The sequence below is a fragment of the Panthera pardus genome, unplaced genomic scaffold, assembly GCF_024362965.1.
Source record: "Panthera pardus isolate Hobbes unplaced genomic scaffold, ASM2436296v1 HiC_scaffold_27, whole genome shotgun sequence".
NCBI lineage: Eukaryota > Metazoa > Chordata > Mammalia > Carnivora > Felidae > Panthera > Panthera pardus.
This window is the reverse complement of record NW_026526843.1, coordinates 62,894,466-62,916,890: the sequence shown is the minus strand read 5'-3', so window position 1 is coordinate 62,916,890 and position 22,425 is coordinate 62,894,466. Positions and strand designations below refer to the sequence as shown.

Genomic DNA, 22,425 nt, shown 5'->3' with positions numbered 1-22,425 from the left:
GCCTAATGTTAACCCTCTCCCTATTCAGATATATGGACTCTACATCTGGACTGCCTAGGTTTGAATCCACTATTTGCAAGATCTGAAACCCTAGGAAAGTTACTAAACCTCCTTCTGCATCATTTACTTCATCTGTAAAATGAGGAAGGCAATACCTACTTCCGAGTTTTGTAACCATTATTAGTTAATATATGAAAAATGCTATCTGTTTGCCATTAGCATTAATTGTGTCAAAACCGGAACAAAGACATTGCATTTTTAATTATAAAAAAGGGGAAGCTCGGGGCACCTAGGCCATTCCCGAATTCTGAGAGGTCTCAATTATTAAGGTCAATCAGCAGCCTTACTTAGAATTCCGTTTTAGGCAGCCAGGAAACCAGATTAGTTTTCCAAAAGGAAGTGCCCTTTGCATCTATACTGGTAGGGCTGCCAAGAATTCCGTGGGGTGGGGGGCGGCGCTTTTCCCCGGGCTGTCTGGGGTTTGCTGGGCGCTGCAGTTGCTCCGGGTGGGGCAGCTGCAGGGCCCGGGCGGAGGCCTTGAGCCTGTTACTTTCGCCACGTCCGCCTGGAGCACCACACAGTACCCTTTCCCTCCCGCTGCCGACCGCGCGGCACCGCCTCCTGCTCCCGCCCTCAAATCACGAAGGTCTCCAGCGGCCTGCTGCGTGCTGGACGTGACAAATTAAAACCGCACGTCCCACCAGTGTCCTCGCAGACGGACAGCGCCTCAGAGCAATGGCAGGGCGTCGGCGCCTTCTAGCCGCGGCCAATAGTGGCTGCTATGCGCAGCGCGCGGGAGGGGAAAGGGAGGACTGGTAGGCGGGGCGGTGTGGCCTGAACCGCTCTCTGCATTCCGCACGCTACTAGAACATACGTCGGCCGCTTTCTTCTCCGCTGTTTAAGCCTTCAGCCTTGCTGCCGTTGAATTGCCAAGATGTCGCTTTCTAATAAGCTGACTCTGGACAAGCTGAACGTGAAGGCGAAGCGGGTCATCATGAGGTAATTCTGCACATCTGCTCATGCTCCCTCAAGGGCTCTGCTGCCGCGTCTCTGGCCACAGCCAGCTTGCTTCCTTTTCTGCCCTTTTCTGCCTTTTCTTGCTTTAGTTCTTGGCCCGGCCCCGTGGGTTCTAGCCCTGCAGAGTGAGGCTGCCCACCATTGTGGCTGAGGCTTTGCTCCAGTTTTACGGTTTCTAATCACTTGCTCCACCCGAGAAAGGGAGCCGTTTTTGCCCTTTGGAGGTGGCTCCGCCGAGGAAGGGCTCATTTCCGGGACCCATTTTGCCCTCCTTCCTATTCCTGAGATGAGGTTCCATCGTCTCCAGCTCCCAGCCGGCGAGGTGAGATGTAATGCTTAGCCTGCAAATCCCTAGGCCCCAAGAAGGGGACCTTGAAAGGTCATTTGGTTAGTTTCCCTTCCCCCACCGCCCTAGACCATCCCAGATAAATAAGAAAAGGCCCACAATCCAAAGGTCACTGCACAAAAGGAAAAATTTCCCTGAAGAGGTTATTTAGATGTTCAGGAGTAACACCCCCTAAAGCATTGGGGATGGGAGGGTGGAGTGGGGTGGGGTGCACAGAAGGAGGCCCTACAGAGCTTATGTAACAGGCCTCTCTACATGCCACCGTTGGACTACAGGCCATGCATGGGGTTTACATCAGAATTGTGACACATGCTGGGTGATGGTAGAGCAGGGTGTGGTTGCTCATTCTTTTTTTCCAACCTCACCTCACAGGTGGCTAGAGAAACAGGATATTAGAAGTGACGATGACTACCCAGGCACTTAGGGGTCTTTTACTCTGCACATGTGGAACCCTGGTCACTTAACCAACATGGCTTCTCCCTTGTATGCCCAAATTGTATGGTGCATGGAACTTTTGCGTTTATCCTTTTTGTAACCTACGGTATATTTGCATGCCAGGAGCAAAGTGCAGGAGGACAGTTAGGTATGTAACTGCTGGACTTGACTGTTGATATACCTTGATAGGATCCAAGGATGGTGCATTTTGGGAGTCACAGGGCTTGCATTGATAGCGTTGTGCAGTCTTGTCCTTTTTGGGAAGTGGTTGATTGATGGACAGGCATGTGAATGGCGTGATCCCACCCCTTTCCCAATTTGGGCTGGTTCAAGTGAGGGCATCTTTTGGATATTAACAGACACATTAGGCAGTAGAGAATCTCCCTTTACCCTAGGCTTAAATATAGGAGGGCACTATGAATTTCATAACTCTGGGCACCGTAAAAGTTGATGCAGCTCTCCCTTTTTCTCTAATTTCATTATGGCCACTATTAGTTTGCAAGTGGCCTTCTCTGTCTTGTTGTGGAAATAGAAAAACAGTATCTTAGGGCCATGAAAAACACCTGGCATCCACATTTTCCCAAATGATCTAGGCATTTGCACTCTGGACAAAGTAGGAATCAAAGCCATCCTGGTATTAAAAATGGGCCCTTTCTACCCTTCTGATGATCTTAAGGAAAGGGGATAGATTCTATAAAAATCGGCCAAGTGGATGTTGGCATGCAACCGGATCGTAGGTTTTAATTATTGCCTCTCATCTTCACTGGGCTCAAGGCTGACCTTTCGAGATAACATACACCAGCTGGAAGACAAGGGGTGGGGCGTCACGCTTGCTGGTCACCTTCCTGCAATTGCAGTCTTGGGCTTTATTTTCTCTCCTCAGGGAAACTGGTTTGAGGGATTAACTGGGCTGTTGGAGAGTGAGACTTTAGGAGGTGCTTATCTTTTCTCCCTCCGGACCCAACATGAAATAACTTGCTGTTCAAGGACTCAAAGTTTCACTTAACACAGATTAACCCTGAGCCTTGAAATGATTGGCTAGTCCTGTTTTGCTGATGGAAAATTACCTGTCCAAGGTCACTGAACTAGCAAATTGGTGGCAGAGCTGGGACTAGAATTTGGGTCTCTTTGGCTGCCAGCCAGATCCTGTGAATACTCACCATTGTAAACAAGGACAGGTTAAAGACTGTCTGTGAAGGTTGCAATCCATATTCTTCCCCCCCCCCCCCCCCCACCCAGGATAAATTCTAATTATTTGGCCTGAGGACAAGAAGTTACTTTGTTCTCTATTAATGTATCTCTTTTGAATGGAGTCACATTTTGTAGGACTACTTTTTGGAAGAGCCTAGGCCAGCTATGCCTTGTCAGCTCAAATTTCTTCTTGTTTCGGTGCCTTTATGTGGTGGTTGCTGGCAGTGATTCAGAAATGGGGCCTCCTGAGTGTGGCTTCCCTTGCCTCCTCTCTTTGTCCTGCAAAAGAAAACTCTGATGTTTGCTGAGTCTTCTGGCTCCTGCTTTGAATTGCCCGGGGAAACTGACTGATTTGTTGGGGAACTTCAGATAGCCAGAAACCTGACTGGGTAATTACCAGGTTCCACCTCCATTTTTTTGGTCTCCAGTTGACTCTATAGCCTTTTGAGTAAACTTCCTGCTTATTTTTGCAATGTCACTTCCTTTCTTCCTATCAAAGATTACCAGTCTTACTCCTTTGCTGACTTGTGAAGCACTTCCCTTTTACCTGCTCCCTCCACCCCTGTTTTGTTTTAAACCTGTGTTTCTTGAACCTGTTGTAACTTGTTAAGCAACAGCTTTGATGTAGTGGAAAAAGAAATGGAGAGGAAAAACTGAGCAGAGAAAAAGTCTTTAAGATGCTCATAATACCCCAATTTTCCAGTCAGAGGGTATTTCCAGTGAAGCAAGAGTGGGCATGGTACTCTTGAGAGCTTTTAGTGGGCCTGGAGCCCTGAAATTGCAGGTGTTAGAGACTTGATATCTTACTTTAAATCAATATTTTTGACATTTTATTTTTAAATACTTACAGATTCACAGAAGGTTGCAAAAATAGTACAGAGAAGTCTTTGTTCACCCAATTTCCCCCAGTGGATACATCTTACAAAATTCTGGTACAATATCAAAAGTAGGAGGTTGACATTGGAATAAAGTGTATAGTTCTTTGCTGTGTTATCACACAAAGGTTGTGTGTAACTCCTACCACAGTCAAATTACAAAACTGTCTTGTTTGGTCACCACCAAGCCCTCCCTCATTCTACCCCTTCAGAGTCATGCACCTTCCCCCCACTCCCTCCATTCCAACGCCTGGTAACTACTGATCTGTTCCCTGTCCCTAAAATTTTATCATTTCAACAATGTTACATAAGTGGAATTACACAGTATATAACCTTTTGGTATTGGCTTTTTTTTTCACTCAGCTTAATACCCTCTATTTATCCAAGTTGTTGCATGTATCAGTAGTTCATTCTTTATATTGCTGAGTAGTATTTTATGGTATGGATGTTGCACAGTTTGTTTAGCCATTCACCCCTTGAAGGACATCTGGCTTTTTTTCAGTTTGGGGCTATTACAAATAAAGCTGCTGTGAACATTGAATATTCATGCACAAGTCTTGGTGTGGACATAGGCTGTCATTTCTCTTGGGTAAACACCTAGGAGTGGAATCACTGGGTCGTATGCCTAACCGTTTGAGGAGTTCCCAGGAAGGTTTCCAAAGCAAGCACACTATTTTACATTCCCATCAGCAGTGTATGAGCGATAAGTTTTTCTGCATCCTCACCAGCATTTGGTGTTACTGTTTTTTATTTCAACCATTCTGATAGTTGTGTAGTGATATCTGAGTTCACGCCTGAGGCTAAGTTCAGGAGTGTTTCAGGGAAGTGGAAATGGAAGGGCTGCCGATTTTACATAGAAGAAGTGGAATGTGTAGGTAAGAGTAATTTCTGTGGTGGAGTCCTCAGAAAGAAGCTAAAATCAGAGCTGTTGTTGAGATTCTAGGAGATGATGAAAGGAGGTAATCCACAGGCAATGAGAAGGGAGAAGTCCAGTTCTCATCAGTAAGGTGTGCCATGGCAGCTTGGATAGATGACACAGATTCTTGAGTTTTTCTGCCCAAAGAATTTCCTCCCTGTAAGGGAGGGAATAGGGGCACTGCAAAGGTTGGCTTAGGGCTCAGCCTGTTGCCATTAGTGCTTTTGACCACAGGCCTTTCTGGGAGCCTGTAAGAAGGAAAATGACACAGGCAATGGGATACTCTGTCTTCTTTGGAATGTACTTTAAGGCTGGCAGGGGCCTTGTTCAGGATATTTAGAGAAGATGCTTGGAATCATAATCAAGTAGCCCGAAACTGAGTAGAGTGTATTTCTGAGCAGAGGCATACTGCTTTTATTTTTGAAGACTTTTAATTAAAATGTTTGAACATAGAATTATTCCTTCAACCCACCTTTGGAATGGCTGCTCTTCAGTGATGTAGATTGGAGTACTGTCCTAGGGGATATAGGAAATTGGTGGTCTTCTTAATAGGTCTAGGATTTTGTAATTGTCTGCCAGGCCTCAAGCATGGCAGCGGTCTTCTCCACTAGGTCATACCTTCCCTGCAGTGTGTGACTTGCTAGCTGTTTTTGTAATGGTTGAAGAAACATTAACATACATAATAATAGCTGCCATTTGTATGGCACTTACCATGTACCAGGTACTCTTCTAAGCCCTTTACAGATCACTAACTCATGTAATTCTCACAATAACCAAGAGGTAGATACTATCATTCCTCTTCTATAGATGAGAAAGAAAGAAATTTAAGGAAGATTTTGCAGGCAACACTTAGACCCTACAATCAGCTATACCATGTAGTTGTTTTCAGTCAGATTGAATTAGGCCTGACGTTCCAAGGAGTTCAGAAGAAGAGGGGAGGAATTATTGGTTCTTAAAAAATGAATAGTAAAGCAGTAATCTCTGTTGGGTGACAAAGGAGAGAAATTATTTGTGCCATCTTGATCACTTCTCTTCCAATTGCCTATTTGTCAGGTAGGCAGGGTCACATGTTCCACCCTCTCCTATCAGGTTTTTTGAAAGAAGGTATCTTATTTTTATTGTGTGTTTTGCTTGAAGAATCCTGTGAACTCGGTCTTCAACACTGAGTTTTTTCTGGTCACAAGGCCCCAGGCTTTCTCCAAAAAGAATGATACTCAATTGATGTGTTTTATTTTTCCAGTTACTTTTTTCTTTTTAGTGATGTTAGTTACCTTCACTAGGACCCAGAAATAATACCAAAGGAATCAGAATCAAGATGTATTCCTTAATTACCCCTTACCTATCCAGCTGCCATTTATTATTAGCTACTATCATGCTAGGTCCACATAAAAATCTTTTTAGATGGAACTGGTTTTAGCTTCCCAGGACTTCAGGGCTAGTTCCTGTGATTTCAGTTAGGTTTGATTTTTATTTTTAAAAATTCCTTTTTTAGAGTATGAGATATATACCTAAAAGGACACAAATCATAAGCTCAAAGGCTTATCACAAAACGAACACATTTGTTTAATCACCCTGGTCAAGAAATACACTGTAACCCCAGAAGCACCCTCTGGTGTCTTATCACAGGCCCTACTCCCACCTTCCTCTCCATGGCTAACCACTGTCTTGACTTCTAATGGCACATTATTTTGAAGGTGGATTTTGAACTCCCACTTTATTTAACTGGTTCACTAAAAGTGCCTCTCCTAATCTTTGCGGGAACAACAAATCGAATGGATCATGGCTCTAAACCTGAAATTTTGTTTCTTTTTTAGAGTGGACTTCAATGTTCCAATGAAGAACAACCAGATAACAAACAACCAGAGGTAAGGTCTCTGCTAAACCTTGAGCTTGGTTTAAGATGTGTGTGTGTCCATGGCTAAATAAGATGAAATGGTTTTCTTTTCTTATTGTAGAACTATGGTAAGTTAAGCCATATATTCTTGGCTTTCCACAAACCCACTCTCTGGTCTGTTTTATTATAAAAATGTAAAAATTGGGATAAGTCATCTTAAGAAAGTGATTTTTTTTAATCTCCCCATGTTTTGAAAATTTGAAGGATTTGGGGTTATGCATTTTTAAAAAATAACAAAAGTCGAAGGTTACTTGGCTTCCCTTGGAAAATAAAGAACTGTGCAAGATGATTTTTTAACACTAGTAATATTTAAGCTTACGTGTATTTTTCCACATGGCCCAGATACAATCAGTTTTTGAGAATTTTGATGTAAAGGAAAAGACTTCCGAAGTAATATTTTCAGTTAGTTTAGGCTGTTCTAAATATCCTGGCTCCAAAATCAGGAGCAGAAATTTTATATGATAGTATTGCTCTTAATGTTTTTATTTATTTTGAGGGAGAGTGAGACCTTGTGAATGCAGGAGAGGCAGAGAGAGAGAGAGAGAGAGAGAGAGGGAGGGAGGGAGGGAGGGGGAGAGAGAGAGAGAGAAAAAGAGAAAGAATCCTAAGCAGGCTCCATGCTGACAGCACAGAGCCCAACACTGGGCTTCATCCCGCAAACTGTGAGATCATGACCTGAGCAGAAATCAAGAGTTGGACGCTTGACCAACTGAGCCACCCAGGCATCCCCCCCTTTTTTTAAAGTAATTTTGGGGTGCCTGGGTGGCTCAGTCGGTTGAGTGTCTGACTTCAGCTCAGGTCACGATCTCGGGGTCCGTGAGTTCGAGCCCCACGTCGGGCTCTGGGCTGATGGCCCAGAGCCTGGAGCCTGCTTCCGATTCTGTGTCTCCCTCTCTCTCTGCTCCTCCCCCGTTCATGCTCTCTCTCTGTCTCAAAAATGAATAAATGTTAAAAAAAAAAATTTAAAGTAATTTTTAATTTTAAATGAAGGGTTTGAGCTGGAAAGGTGTTTTCCAATGATCTAGAGCAGTGTTGTCTAATAGAAATCTGAGCCAGATATAAAGTTTTCCAATTGCTCCATTAAAAATGTAAAAAGAAACCAGTGAACTTAATTTTAAATAACATATTTTATTTAATCCAGTAAGTCCAAAATAATGATCTCAATATGTAATCAATAAAAATTAAAGGGACATTGATCATTTTTGGTAGTAAGTCTCCAAGATGCAACATGTATTTTAATAGCACTTCTCAATCTGGACTAGTCGCATCCCTAGTATTTAAGAGGCACATGAGGCTAATGGTTACCTATTAGACAGTACAGGTCTAGACCCAAAACATTTTCAGATATTGGCCCCAGAGTAGAGTCTGGCATTCTACCAAGTACATCCCTGCTGCACCATAGTGGAAGGTCTTTGTTTTATACAAGGCAGCTCTGACCTTTCTTGATTTTCATTTTCTGCAGCACACAGAAAAGATAGGAAACAAGCTTATCAAGGTATTTCATGAATAAAAGGCAGATAAACATGTCTGCGTACATTTTTTCATTTTCAGAAAATGTGTTGAGTTCACAAACTGAAGCATTAGAAATAATAGAACTTGCCAATAAGGGATAGCCTTGAAGATTAATTTGTTTTTTTGGGCAAACTTTGTGCCTAATGAAGGTTTCTTCTTTATTTGGTATTAGTGAGTTTTTATATATGTCAAATAGCATAATACATTTTAGAAACATAACTTGGCTTTTTATTCCATTCTCTGCTGCAATGTCACCTTATCAGAGACTTTCCCTGGCCACCCTGTCTAAAATCCCCTCCACTACTATTCCCCAATCATTGTCTCCCTACCTTTATTTTTTATGCAGCTCTTATTACCACCTGATACACACACATGCACACACATACACATATTTATATATATACGCACACATATATATAATATATATATGTATATATTATGTATATACATGTATATACATGTATATACATATATACACATATATACTTTATATATATACATATATTTATTGTCTCTCTATTAGAATTTCACTTCAGTGAGAGCAGAGACTGTTTTTATTCACTGTTATATTCTCATAATCTGGAAAGGTAACTGGTATAAGAAGAATTCAATAAATATTTGTTGAATAAATGAATGATTTTCTTCATTATTAATTTTAATTTCTGAAAGACTGGCAAAAATGTAAAGCTTGTATTAAATCTTTAAAAAAATTTGACATGTTTAAAGGGAGTTTAATAACTTTTTGGCTAAACTATAGATAATGTGATACATTATTTAAACTATGTTCTATGTAATGTATTTTTTCCTACAAAAAAAGTGCCTTAGGATCTGTAATGAGTGCAAAGAAGTTACTACATATTTTTATTTTTAATTGTTATTTATTTATTTATTTATTTACTTATTTTTTAATATGAAATTTATTGTCAAATTGGTTTCTGTACAACACCCAGTGCTCATCCCAACAGGTGCCCTCCTCAAGAAGTTACTACATATTTTTAAATTTTCCTCAAATTTCTTTTAATGGTGCTAAGATTTGGGAATTTTATTTTTTTTGTTTTTTTTTTAATTAAAAAAATGTTTGTTTATTTTTGAAAGAGAGAGAGAGCGTGAGCGGTGGGGTGGGGCAGAGAGAGAGGGAGACACAGCACAGAATCCAAAGCAGGCTCCCGGCTCCCGGCTCCCAGCTGTCATCACAGAGTCTGATGCGAAGCTTGAACTCCCCAACTGCAAGATCATGACCTGAGCCAAAGTCAGACACTTAACCGACTGAGCCACCCAGGTGCCCCAAGATTTGGGAATTTTAGATTTCTTCCTCAGTCACATAAGAGAGATGTTTCAGGGGTCCCTAAGACCACCCCCATATTTGGTGACTCACTAAAAGGACTCACAAGCTTAGCATATAGTTCTCACTGCTAAGGTTTATTATTATAGTGAAAGGATGCATGACAATATCAGCAAGGGGAAAAGACAGATAAAATCTGGAGAAATCCATGCAGGGGCTTCCAGTGCTCTTTCCCTCCAGCAGTGGAAAATGCAGTAGTTGTATGTGTTGTTTCTGCCCAGAAAAGCCCATTAGAGACTCAGCCCCCAAGATTTTTATTGGGAGCTGGTCATATGAGTGCCCACTGCCTAACAACCAACAAAATTCCAGACTCTTAGAGGAAAGCAGGTGTTCAGCATAAATCACCTAGTTTGTACACTCTAGGAGCAGTGAACAGCCCATGTCAGAGAACCAAGGGACCACTTTGAAAGCCAGGTTCTCAGACACTGGCCAGGGGCCAACTTTGCAAGCAAGTCTTTCTAAAGATAGCAGCCTCAAGCCTGCTATATTAAATCTTTTCTGCCTAAGGGGCAAAACAGGATCAGATGGAACAATCCTAGATGGAAGGTTAGCATCATAATTGATTTCTTTCCCTGAACATGAACATGAGGACCATCACTGAGTTGCCAACAGATTTGAAGGAATTTAAGAGAAGAAAAAGGGCTTTATATTTTATGAGACCATAAATAAAATAGTTCCCACTAATTCCTAGGAGTAACCTTGCTCTACCGCCTGTCTGTTTTTGGTTACAGAATCAAGGCTGCCATCCCAAGCATCAAATTCTGCTTGGACAATGGAGCTAAGTCAGTTGTTCTTATGAGCCATCTGGGCCGGCCTGATGGTGTCCCCATGCCTGACAAGTACTCTTTGGAGCCAGTTGCGGTAGAACTCAAATCTCTGCTTGGCAGGTAAGTGCCAGGGTCTGGAGCTGGTGGACTCTGACAGGAGATGTTGTGAAGCATGTTGTTACTGTTTCTTTCAGACTGCTCAAGTGTCTCCATCTTGTGCTCTCCCCAGGGATGTTTTATTCTTAAAGGACTGTGTGGGCCCAGAAGTGGAGAAAGCTTGTGCTGACCCAGCTGCTGGGTCTGTCATCCTGTTGGAGAACCTTCGCTTTCATGTGGAAGAAGAAGGGAAGGGAAAAGATGTTTCTGGGAATAAGGTAGGACCTGGGACTTTGACATTACTGGGGGTGAGGAGGGCTGAGTCTGTAGAAGACTGAAGAATAGAGGTAGTTCATGTTTATTTTTTCCTTACACACCTTTTTATTGAAGTTTAACACACACCTATATATATATATATGTATATGTATATGTATGTATATATACACATATATACACACACATAAATGCATAGCTTGATGAATTACCACAGAGTACACACGCCTGTGTAACCACCACCTATGTCAAGGAATAGAATATCGGCTATACTTGGGTATGAGTATTCAGTGGACATGCTTTTGCAGTTGTTCCTTTGGTACCCACTTGGCCTATGATAACATGAGAAATCTGACATTATGTGATAATCCTACTTGGGCTATGATTCCCAAGTGCTGAGAGCAGACATTCACAGGCAGTTGAGGGGGTGGGTGTCTATGCTCTACCAGGTGTTCCTCCAACAGAGCCAGTATTAGATTCTTTTAAGACTGGGACAGTTTTTCTTTTAAGCAATAGGCCCTAATGTGTTATGGAAGGACAATGAATGTTCTTATTTAGAAGGGGAATTAACTTAATGGTTGAGCTTAGTACTCTTAAAACCATAAATTAAATGTGATATAATTGGGATTTTCTTATAAAAGAATTATGTGAGCAGAAAAAGTACTTTCCTAAGTCAAGTGGAAAGGGACTATTTGGGAAAATTTGTTGTAATTGGGTAAATGATGTTCATGATGACAGTGCCTTGGATTTAAGGCATTTTTTTTTATGCAGTGTAAACCATTTTTTTAAATTCTCTTTAAGATAAGTACAGGTATTATCATCATTTCATAAAGAAATTTAAGTCTCAGAAAGGCACTCATTTTACTAAAGTTAAAGGCAGTGGTGCTGTTGCTGGGCTTTATATCTAGCTTAGTCCTTTAGATCAGCAAACTTTTTCTATAAAGGGCCAGATGATAAGGCTTTGTAAGCTGTACAGTCATGACTGTATATGATCCTTTTGGAGTTACTCAACTCTGGTGTTGTGCAAAAACGACCATAGTTAAAAACCACCCAAAACAAACAAAAAAAGAGCAACTGTAGATAATCCACAAGATAGATTACTATGACCTGACAACCATAATTCAAATATTAAATGAAAAGCTGGTTCTTTGAGGATGATTTAGAATTTGCCTATTGGTAGAAGAGAAGCTGAAGTCATCCTTTAGAACTTTCCACTCTTAAGGTGTTTAGTGTCTTGGGGAACAAGATTCTTTGAGGCTAGTATCTCAATCTCCTGTTGTACTTCTGGTGTTTCTTTTTAAATTTTTTTAACATTTTATTTATTTTTATTTTTTGAGAGAGACAGAGTGCGAGCAGGGGAGGGACAGAGAGGGAGACACAGAATCCAAAGCAGGCTCCAGGCTTTGAGCTGTCTGCACAGAATCTGATGCAGGGCTGGAACCCATGAATGTGAGATCATGACCTGAGCCAAAGTTGGATGCTCAACTGACTGAGCCACCCAGACACCCCTCTGGTGTTTCTTAAGGTCATCGGAGTACCAGCTTTCAAGCAGTTTCTTTTCTTAGCAACTCAGGCCTTATCCTGCCTTTGGCATGGTCTTGGTACAGTAGTAGGAGTCAAATGCTGACCTCAAATTTTGTGCCCTTTTAGAGTGAGAATCACTTGCACAGACTCTAGGACTTCGAAGTGGTAGCAAATAGAGGGAAAACCTGTTATTCAGGGAGTGATGAACTAACTGTGCTAGACTATGACATTTTTAGTTAATTAACTTTGCATTTAAACACACATTAGTGTCAAGTGTCCAGTGGCTTTGATGCTCGAAATTTCAAGACCCAGTAGTAAGTTCAAAATAGATAAAAACAACAACAAAGCAGGGACATAAGAGTTTTCCTTCTTCCAGTGTACCCACATTGGTCTTTTAGGAACATTTTATTTATTGGCAGATAAAAAATGAGAAATGGGTTCTGAATATTGTTAATTTCTATAGTGCCTTTTTCATGAAGAGCTTCAATTTGCCCCCTTTTTCCTTAAACAGTTCTTAAAGGGGTTATCATGTCTTTAATAGATGAGAAGATGTCGGGGACAGAGATCAACTTGCCAAAGGTTTTCACAGTGAATTAGTGTTAGAGTTGGGCCTAGAACCCAGGTGTCCTGCCATTTGGGCAGTGTTTTCATTACTACACGAATAATCTTCCAGTCACCAAGGGCAGGTAATATTCCATTCTAGAAAGATTATGTGGGTTCTGCAGTCTTTAATTTTAGCATTTAGGGCCCCTGCATTCTTTGGGTCATTAGAGGAAAGCCCCTGTTCTTTGTGTAGCCTCCTTCACTTTGAAACACAGGGGAGTGGGATTGGCAATGACTAAAATAAACATCTGTGCTGTATATTCTTCAGTGCCACGTTCCCCCATGCGTTTTTCTTGGTCTCTTTCTGGAGATCTTTGTCCATCCTTCCATCCTGCTTTAGGTCCCTTTTTTTTGGGTGGGGGGATCCCTGGATCCCCCTTTCTCTTAAAAATGTCTCTCTCAAAAGTGAGACTTTTTTTTGAGAGAGAGAGAGGGTGTAAGTGAGTGATGGGCAGAGAGGGAGAGGAAGGGAGGAAGGGAGAGAGAGAGAGAAAGAGAGAGAAGCAGGGCTCACCTGATACAGGGCTCGAACTCACAAATCATGAGATCATGACCTGAGCTGAAGTCAGATGCTTAACGACTGAGCCACCCATGATGCCGAGGTGACATTTCAAAGCCATGTTTTACTTCTAATTTTGCTTCTCTTTTTGGTAGAAGTATATTTCTTGTTTTCTTAGATGCCTAACTTCTATGGAAGATTCTATAAAATACAGCCTTTTAGTATATATAAAATATTTCTGAGGTCCTTTTCTGTTGCCATGTGTCCACCTGCCTTCTCTGTCCCAGGCTCATGAAGAATATGTGTGAGGGCCTCTCCCTTTGCAAAAAGGCCGTGGTATCTAGAAGCCTGTGTCAAGTATAATCCTGACTTTTACAAGGATATGTTAAAATGAGGATATGAGTCAAGCTAAGGAAAGGGAAAGATAATCAGAATCTTGTCCTAGGAGTTGGGGAGAGGTCAGTGGGATGTGATTAGCTTTGTGTGACTAGAAGTTAAGCCATGGTTCAGGAATCTTAAGTTTTCAATTTGAGGCAAGATGATGGAGAGCAGAATGTAGAAGTGACCAAAAGACCTGGAGTATTTGGAAAAAGAAATATATCCTATTGCTTGTTGTGAAAATTGCTGTCCCACCAACTCTGGGTCTTTAGAGATGTTCAAAAGGACTCTTGGTATGAAATGCTTTTACAGTTGTCTTAGGAGCAATCAACATTTTCTGTTTGTTTTTGTATTTTTGTTGTTGCAGGTTAAAGCTGAGCCAGCCAAAATAGAAGCCTTCCGAGCTTCACTTTCCAAGCTAGGAGATGTCTATGTCAATGATGCTTTCGGCACTGCTCACCGAGCCCACAGGTACTAAGAGTCTTATTTGATGTTGAACTGGGAACAGTAATCCTCTCTTTACTGGAATAGCCCAAGTTCTGGGTTGTTTTTGGAGATTTCTGTGAGTGATGTATTATATAGAACATGATCCTTTCACCCTCTGTTTCTAATTGGAGCTTCCAATTAGAGTGTGGTTCTTTTTTTAAAAAAATTTAAATGTTTATTTAATTTTGAGAGAGAAAGAAAGAGAGACAGCGCAAGTAGGGGACGGGCAGAGAGAAACGGAGACACAGAATCTGAAACAGGCTCCGGGCTCTGAACTAGTAGCACAGAGCCCGAAGCTGGGCTTGAACTCACAAACTGTGAGATCATGACCTGAGCCGAATTCAGATACCCAACTGACTGAACTACACAGGTGCCCCTAGACTGTGGTTCTTGTTGAATATCCTTGGTTATTATTTTATTGAGGAAATAAAAGTGAAACATGTTGAGAATTATGGAGCTTTTTGTCAAGCTTTAGGAAGAGGTTGCTCTTAGGATATTTCAGGTAGAGTCCTCCCTGTGTTAAAATTGTAAGATCAGAGTCTTTTAAAAGTTGTTTATTTATTTATTTTTGAGAGGGTGAGCACAAGTGGGGGAGGGGCAGAGAGAGAGAGAGAGGGAGATACAGAATCCGAAGCAGGCTCCAGGCTCTGAGCTGTCAACGCAGAGCCTGGCTTGAACCCATGAACTATGAGATCATGAGCTGAGCCGAAGTTGAACGCTTAACCAACTGAGCCACCCAAGTGCCCCTATAAGATCAGGGTCTTATGCTGTTATTAGGAAGCAATTGAAGAATTTTCTCCTGTTGTCACCAATTGGCTGATTTGCTTATTATGGTTAAACCCTTGACTTGAAGACTATTAATTGGGTATCTTAAATTCTACTTAAGGTCATTGCTTTTTACTTGCTCCCTTTGGCCCTGCTCTATTAATCAAAAACCTTATGTGTTTTAATTGCAGTTTAAGATTGAAAACTGTGAAAGTATTTCAACGATAAGGAGATGGCCTCTAGAATTGGGAGAATTGGTAAGGGATTGACCAAAATTTAAATATCTCTGTTCTTTTCTAGCTCCATGGTGGGAGTCAATCTGCCACAGAAGGCTGGAGGTTTCTTGATGAAGAAGGAGCTGAACTACTTTGCCAAGGCCTTGGAGAGCCCAGAGCGACCCTTCCTGGCCATTCTGGGCGGGTATCAAGAACCTTTCTGAGATCATGTTTTAAATAGTATATTTGCCTGATAGTAGGCCATGACTTGGGTGGTTTTTTGTCAGAAAGCACAATCAAAGTGGGTAACTGAGGAGAATTTAATAAAGGGACTATCTATCTACCACGGTGTAGGTAGGGTTCAGGGAAACCCCAAAAGGACAGTACAGTAATCTGGGCTAGACACAGCCATCACAGTCCCTAGGCCTGAAGGGACAAAGAGAAGAAGTGGTTATCAGAATCCAGAGAGGGTAGTTGTGTGGAGAGGGCCCTCTGATGGAAACTGTAGCCTTGGTCAGGGGACATTGGGATAGCCAGGGAAATAAATACTTTCATCTCCCTTCAGTCTTCTGATGTTCCCTCTCCCACTTCCAATTGGCTGCAACCCAACTGGAAGCCAGAGAGCCCCTTGATGCAGTCCATGCAGGTCAGCCTCCTGGGACAAAACAGGGCCCAGAAGGAGAGCAAGTGGTTTTGGAGGGAAGAATGGGAAAAATTTACCATAGTTGCTCATCTTACTATTTTTGAAGCCTTTGAGCCTTTCACATACATATAGTATGGCAAGAATAACCATGAAAATCCCCTCATATGTATTTAATTTATCCTTTGGAACTCATTTCCCCTAATTATATACCTTTTCATATTTTCCCCTATGGGGAAAGGTACCACGTAGATAATGATATTCTAATGGCTTAGTTAGAAGTAGAAATTTCAGAATTGCAAAGGTTAAGAGGCTGGGAAGATAGATTTTAGGTGATAGAGTGGGCACAGGGACCTAGTGTACTGCTTGGATAAGATAACTTCCTGTCACTTGGCATGGCTATCTAGGTAGCACCCTTGTTATGGCTGGATGCCACTGACCCTTCTGTGAGCATGTTTTCTTTTTTCCATGGGATTGAACACACTCAGCATTTTCCTATGAAAGCTGACTCTGGAGTTCGGTGTCAATTTCAGGTAGCATAGTTGCTCTTCAGGCTTCATGAGCCCAGTTTCAGGGTCCTAAAAATAATTCAGGTGGGTACAGGTTGTCATCTGTGTCCTAGAAGTATTGCCCCTCTTGTGCACTGAGTTATAAAGGTCACACTCTTATCTTTGCTGCTCTGGAGATTAGGATTTGAGCTTCTCTTCTTCATCCTTCTGTAGTCCTGTAATATGGTAATGAGTGCCACCTAGTTATGGTTAGGTTTTAGGCTGACCCTGAAATCGCTGTTTTGGGGAAAGTTGATGTGGAGGGTCTTTTTTCGCCACCTTTCTTCCAGTGTAGTCTTAGACCATTCGCAGTTTGGGGGAAATTTTACATTTTATTTAAAAAACATTGTGGAAGCACCAAACATGTACAGAAGTTGAGAGAACAGTGTAATCAGCCCCCAGGTACCTAATACCTTGCTTCAACAATTACTGACATTTTTGTCAGGAGTACAGCATTTTCAAGCAAATCTTAGACATATAATTTCACTTAATAGCTCAGTATGTATCTCATAACTGATCAGGAGATTTCTTTTTCAGTAACCACCATGTTATACTTAATACAATTTAACAGATTTCTTGCTGTCATCTAATATCAAGTTTGTATTCAGAAGTTCTTTGTCATCTCAGAAATTATCTTTTTACAGTTGGTTTGGTTGAATAAGGATCCAGATGAAGTCCATGCCTTGAGTTTGGTTGTTAGGCATATTTTATTCTGTAGTAGTCTTCTTTTCCTTATTGTTTTCATTCCATTGATTTGTTGAAGAAGCTGGGCACTTGAGCTGTAGCATATCCATCCCACATTCTTCAGAAGAGATTGAGTCTCTTTCCTTTTCTCCGTCTTATTTATTTTCTCTCTCTTGTGCTCTTGCTCTGTGTGTGGGGATAGTAGTTAATCCATGTTTAACCCTTGGTGGTGACCAGTCTTTACAAGGGAGATAAACAGTCTCTTGCCATTCAGTACCCCATGTCACTGTTGTTTTGAACCTCCCTCTCACAAATCATAGCATAGGGCCTTTCACAGGGTAGGCATCATCTTGTTTATTGAATGAAGAGGGAAACAGGCCCAAGGGGATCTCTTGTTTGTTTCAATGGAATTTATATATATAGGAGTGTTTATGTTTAGTTTTTTTTTTCTCTCTCAGGGAGCTGAAAGGTAGGTCTGTATTTATTGTCTTATTTACTTATACTAGAAGCTCTGAAGGTGTAGAGGTCTTTGGTTTTTGCCCACTGATATCTCTCAAAGACCTAGAACACTGTTTGGCACAGAGAAGGTGCTTGATAGATGTGTTGAGTTAAGTGGTCCAGTAGAATCATAAATGCCATAAACCACATGTCCCACCAACTGAACATAGATCTAAGAGTGTGGATACCTGTTTTTGCTCGGTATATAGTTGTTTGGTATATGATCTGATCCCTTCTGTAGGGTTGGGACAGTTTTGAGTGGGCTCAGGGATCCCACAGTTAGCAGTCTTGCTGAAGTATAATTAATTAGCTGTCTTGACTTCTGGTTTTTGTGGGTAGAAGGCAAACTAGACCTGTTTGGGTCTCATGGTTTCTTTAGACAGTAGGTCTTTTTCTTTTTTCTTTTTTCTTTTCTTTTCTTTTCTTTTCTTTTCTTTTCTTTTCTTTTCTTTTCTTTTCTTTTCTTTTCTCTTTTTGTTCTGCCAGAGTGTGAATGGGGGAGGGGCAGAGGGATAAAGAAGCTTAAGCAGGGTTCATGCCCAGGCCCAGCATAAAGCCTGATGTGGGGCTCGATCCCAAGACTGAGATCATGAACTGAGCCAAACTCAACTGTCAGATGCTCAACCGACTGAGCTACCCAGGCGCCCCAATAGTAGGTATTCTACATCCTTTATGTTGTAGAAGTTTTCTTAGAAATAGATTGGCCTTTTGGGTTGAAGAAACATAGGGCAAAGTTAGCTAATACTCTTTTTCTACTTCCAAGTTTTTATTTAAATTCCAGTTAGTTAACATACACTGTAATATTAGTTTCAAGTGTAGAATTTAGTGGTTCATCACTTATATAGAACACCTAGAGCTCATCACAAGTGCCCTTCTTAATACCCATCACCCATTTAACCCATTCTCCCCACATACCTCCCCTTTCCAGCAACCCTCTGTTTCTTCTCTATAGTTAAGAGTCTGTTTTTTGGTTTGCCTCTCTTTTTTCTTCCCCCATGTTCATCTGTTTTGTTTCTTAAATTCCACACATGAGTGAAACTGTATGGTATTTGTCTTTCTCTGACTTACTTATTTTGCTTAGCATGATACTTTCTAGTTCCATCCACATCATTACAAATGGCAAGATTTCATTTTTTTATGGCTGAGTAATATTCCATTGTATGTATATACCACATCTTTATCCATTCATCAGTCCATGGACGTTGGGCTCTTTCCCTAATTTGGCTATTGTTGATAATGCTGCTATAAACATCGGGGTGAATGGATCCCTTCAAATTAGTACTTTTGTATCCTTTGGGTAAATACCTAGTAGTGCAATTGCTGCTGGGTTGTAGGGTAGTTGTATTTTTAACTTTTTGAGGAACCTCCATACTATTTTCCAGAGTAGTTAGCCAATAATTTTGTCACTTGGAGGATATTTCCTTGTTCCTATGCCTTGGTATAAAAACTCAGCCACTATTTAATACCACTTCCTTAGTTCATCTGTTCTTTTGGTGATGTTCTTGCTTTCCCTTCTAGAGCTAAAGTTGCAGACAAGATCCAGCTGATCAATAATATGCTGGACAAAGTCAATGAGATGATTATTGGTGGTGGAATGGCTTTTACCTTCCTTAAGGTGCTCAACAACATGGAGGTAGGAAACCAATGCTAAGTGGATGTGAAATCGCTCTCCATGAGAAATAGCAGGTTATGTAAATTTAAAAAGCAAACCAGCTTCTGACATGAGCCCTAACAAAACTTCCATTTTTATTTATTTTGAAAGTTGTTTTTCTTTTGTCCTGCAATTGTTTCTTTATATTGTATTGTATCTTATTCCTATGCTTTGTGAGGTAATCACGTTCTTAGTGCAGAGGCTGATCTTCATCTTGGCTCCTGTGTATAGATTGGCACTTCTCTGTTTGATGAAGAGGGAGCCAAGATCGTCAAAGATCTGATGTCCAAAGCTGAGAAGAATGGTGTGAAAATTACTTTGCCTGTTGACTTTGTCACTGCTGAAAAGTTTGATGAGAATGCCAAGACTGGGCAAGCCACTGTGGCCTCTGGCATACCTGCTGGCTGGATGGTGAGTCATTTGGGTGGTTGGTAATATGAGTGAACAAAAACATTTTGATTTCATTCATTCATTCATTCATACATTCACTCACTTCTTCACTCATTTATTCAACCAACCAGCAAACATTTTAAAAGAAGCTCTACAGGAAATCTCTGTCAGAGAGGGCTCCAAGTGTAGCAGTGAGACCCTCCTCAAGAGAGAATCCATGTGGGGGAAAGCAATGGTATGATTGCTGCTGTCTTCATCAGTAATGTGGGGGCAAAACCATGTTTTGTTTCCTCGTTTATTTAAGGTTTATTAAGTACTTGACTATGTGCTGGGGATGGTGCTATGTACTATCATGATTTGGACTGTTCTGGATTATGTTGTTACCTAGAAACCTATATAAAAATCTTATATGAAAACATTAAGATAGAATTATACTGATTATAAAGAGGAAAAAAGGTGTGTGTACATTAAAGACTAAATAGTTGATTGTAGTGTTCTGTACATATCATTTTTTAGAGAGAATGTGAACAGGGGAGAGGGGCAGAGGGAGAGAAAAAGAGAATCTTAAGCAGGCTCCACACAGCCCATGGCTGGACTTGGGGCTTGATCCCATAACCCGGGGATTTTAACTGCTGAGCCAAAATCAAGAGTTGGATGCTCAACCAACTGAGCCACCCAGGCACTCCTCCACATATTATCATTTTAATAGCTGTATAAAATCATATGTTGACAAACTAGTTTGCTTACTCATTTTCCTTTTGTTAAGCATGTGGATATTATTTATTTCATTGTTTCTCAAAGTGTGGTTCCAAGAATAGCAGCATCAGCAACATTTTGGAACTTGTTAAAAAAATGCAAGTTTCAGAGCCCTACCCCCGATTTACTGAATCAGAAACTCTGGGAGTTGGGCCCAGCAATTTTTGCTGGAACAAGCCCTCCTTGTGATTCCAATGCATGCCAAAGTTTGAGAACCACTGAATCTAGATAAGCATTTCTCAACCTTGGCACTATTGACATCTCAGGTAGTTTTCGTTGTGGGGGCTGTCCTGCACATTGCAGGATGTTGAGCAGCATCCCTGACTTTTACTCGCTAGATGTCAGTAGAATCTCCCCCTTCTTCCCAAGTTGTGACAACCAAATGTTTTCATACATTGCTACATGACCCCTGGGGATGGGCAGAATTGACCCTGGTTGAAAACTACTGATTTAGTTCTTCACAGTCATAAATAGTGTGGTTAAGAATGTTTTTTTTTTTTAAATCAAATAACCTGAGGTTTTCCCTTGCATTTGATCTTCCATAAAGGGCATGAGCAGGTTTATAATTTTAAAGACTGAAGGGTATCTTTTGGTTCTACAAAAAACTCTTGTGTTCTGCCTTGAGTTCAGGTCTTGGTGGAGGTGGTATTTATTTCTGTAAGTAGCTTTTCTTGGTAGCTCATCTTCTTTAACTCTGCCTCCTAGGGCTTGGATTGTGGTCCTGAGAGCAGCAAGAAGTATGCTGAGGCAGTTGCTCGGGCTAAGCAGATTGTGTGGAATGGCCCTGTGGGCGTATTTGAATGGGAAGCTTTTGCCCAAGGAACCAAAGCCCTCATGGATGAGGTGGTGAAAGCCACTTCCAGGGGCTGCATCACCATCATAGGTAAAGGATCCTCTACAAAGTTAATGCCAGTGTGATCTGACTGAATTCTGATCAGCAGGAAGTAGAAGGGAAATGATTAACTTTTAGTGAGCTTCTTGCTGCCAGTTGAATCTTGAGAGCTGAACGGGTGTGTATAATCCATGGAGGAACATCTTAATGAGATGGAGTTGGGGGTTCGTCAGCTATCTTTGGGCTTACGAGCATACTGCCTTATAGTTTGGTGCCAATACTTTTAATTTTTTTTCTTTTCTCTCCTTTTAACTTGGCTTTCATTCAACAGGTGGTGGAGACACTGCCACTTGCTGTGCCAAATGGAACACAGAGGATAAAGTCAGCCATGTGAGCACTGGGGGTGGTGCCAGTTTAGAGCTCCTGGAAGGTGAGATTCTTCTGTTTCTAGGCTTGTTTGGGGGAAGGTGGGGGGTTATGTGGTGAGAGGTGGGTAGAATGGAGTGGAGCTAGTAGGTAGTGTTGTCATTACTGTTCATTATTAGCTGGACAGTACAAATGGAGGAACTTCAAATAAGGCTCCTAGCATCCATTTTGGGTTGGGAGGGGCAGAGAGGAAGACTTATTCCAGAGAGGTTACACTCTAGTAGACCTGGGATCCAAAATGTAAAAGTTAACCAACTCTTGGTCGTAGATCTATCCTAAGGAAGAGCAGACATGTTATTGGGACATGTTGGGAAGATAGGAGGCATATCTGGCTTCATGGTCCTATAGTAATGCTGTCTGTGTGTGTGTGCTTTCTCAAAAACAGGTAAAATCCTTCCTGGGGTGGATGCTCTCAGCAGTGTTTAGTACTTTCCTGCCTTTTGGTTCCTGTGCACAGCCCCTAAGTGAACTTAGCACTTGTTGCATCTCTACTTGGCATTAGCTAAAATCTTCCCCCATGTCAAGATTCAGCTAGTGGCCAAGAGATGTAACGCTAGGAACCCTTAAAACAGTTGCACGGCATCTCAGCTCTTCTTTACTGCACCCTGGATTTGCCTACATTCTTCAAGATACCATTTGAATTTCTTAGTGACTAAACCATTGTGCATTCTAGATTGCATATATTTATATTTTGCCTGTTAAAAGAAAATAAGCTGTGTTAGCTTCTTTTTGAAGTAGCTTATTCTGATTAACTTTGTCATTGTTTCACTGCTCAGAATGGAAATAAGATGATACTCTAATGGTAGGTAGGGAGACAAAGTTGGTGATCTATTCAATAAATAATAAAAGTATCCATTGAAATGGGA

The 22,425-nt window shown here is 41.3% G+C and overlaps 1 protein-coding gene across 1 annotated transcript; it reads left to right on the top strand.

Annotated features, from left to right (window-relative positions):
- Positions 1-823: 823 nt before the first annotated feature.
- On the top strand, positions 824-22,425 carry PGK1 (phosphoglycerate kinase 1). The gene is made up of 11 exons (XM_019439821.2): positions 824-999; positions 6,595-6,645; positions 10,260-10,415; positions 10,525-10,669; positions 14,036-14,139; positions 15,220-15,339; positions 19,023-19,137; positions 19,387-19,566; positions 21,007-21,184; positions 21,465-21,563; positions 21,945-22,425. The coding sequence occupies exons 1-11, from the start codon at positions 935-937 to the stop codon at positions 21,983-21,985; spliced, it is 1,254 nt and encodes a 417-aa protein (XP_019295366.1). The 5' UTR covers positions 824-934; the 3' UTR covers positions 21,986-22,425.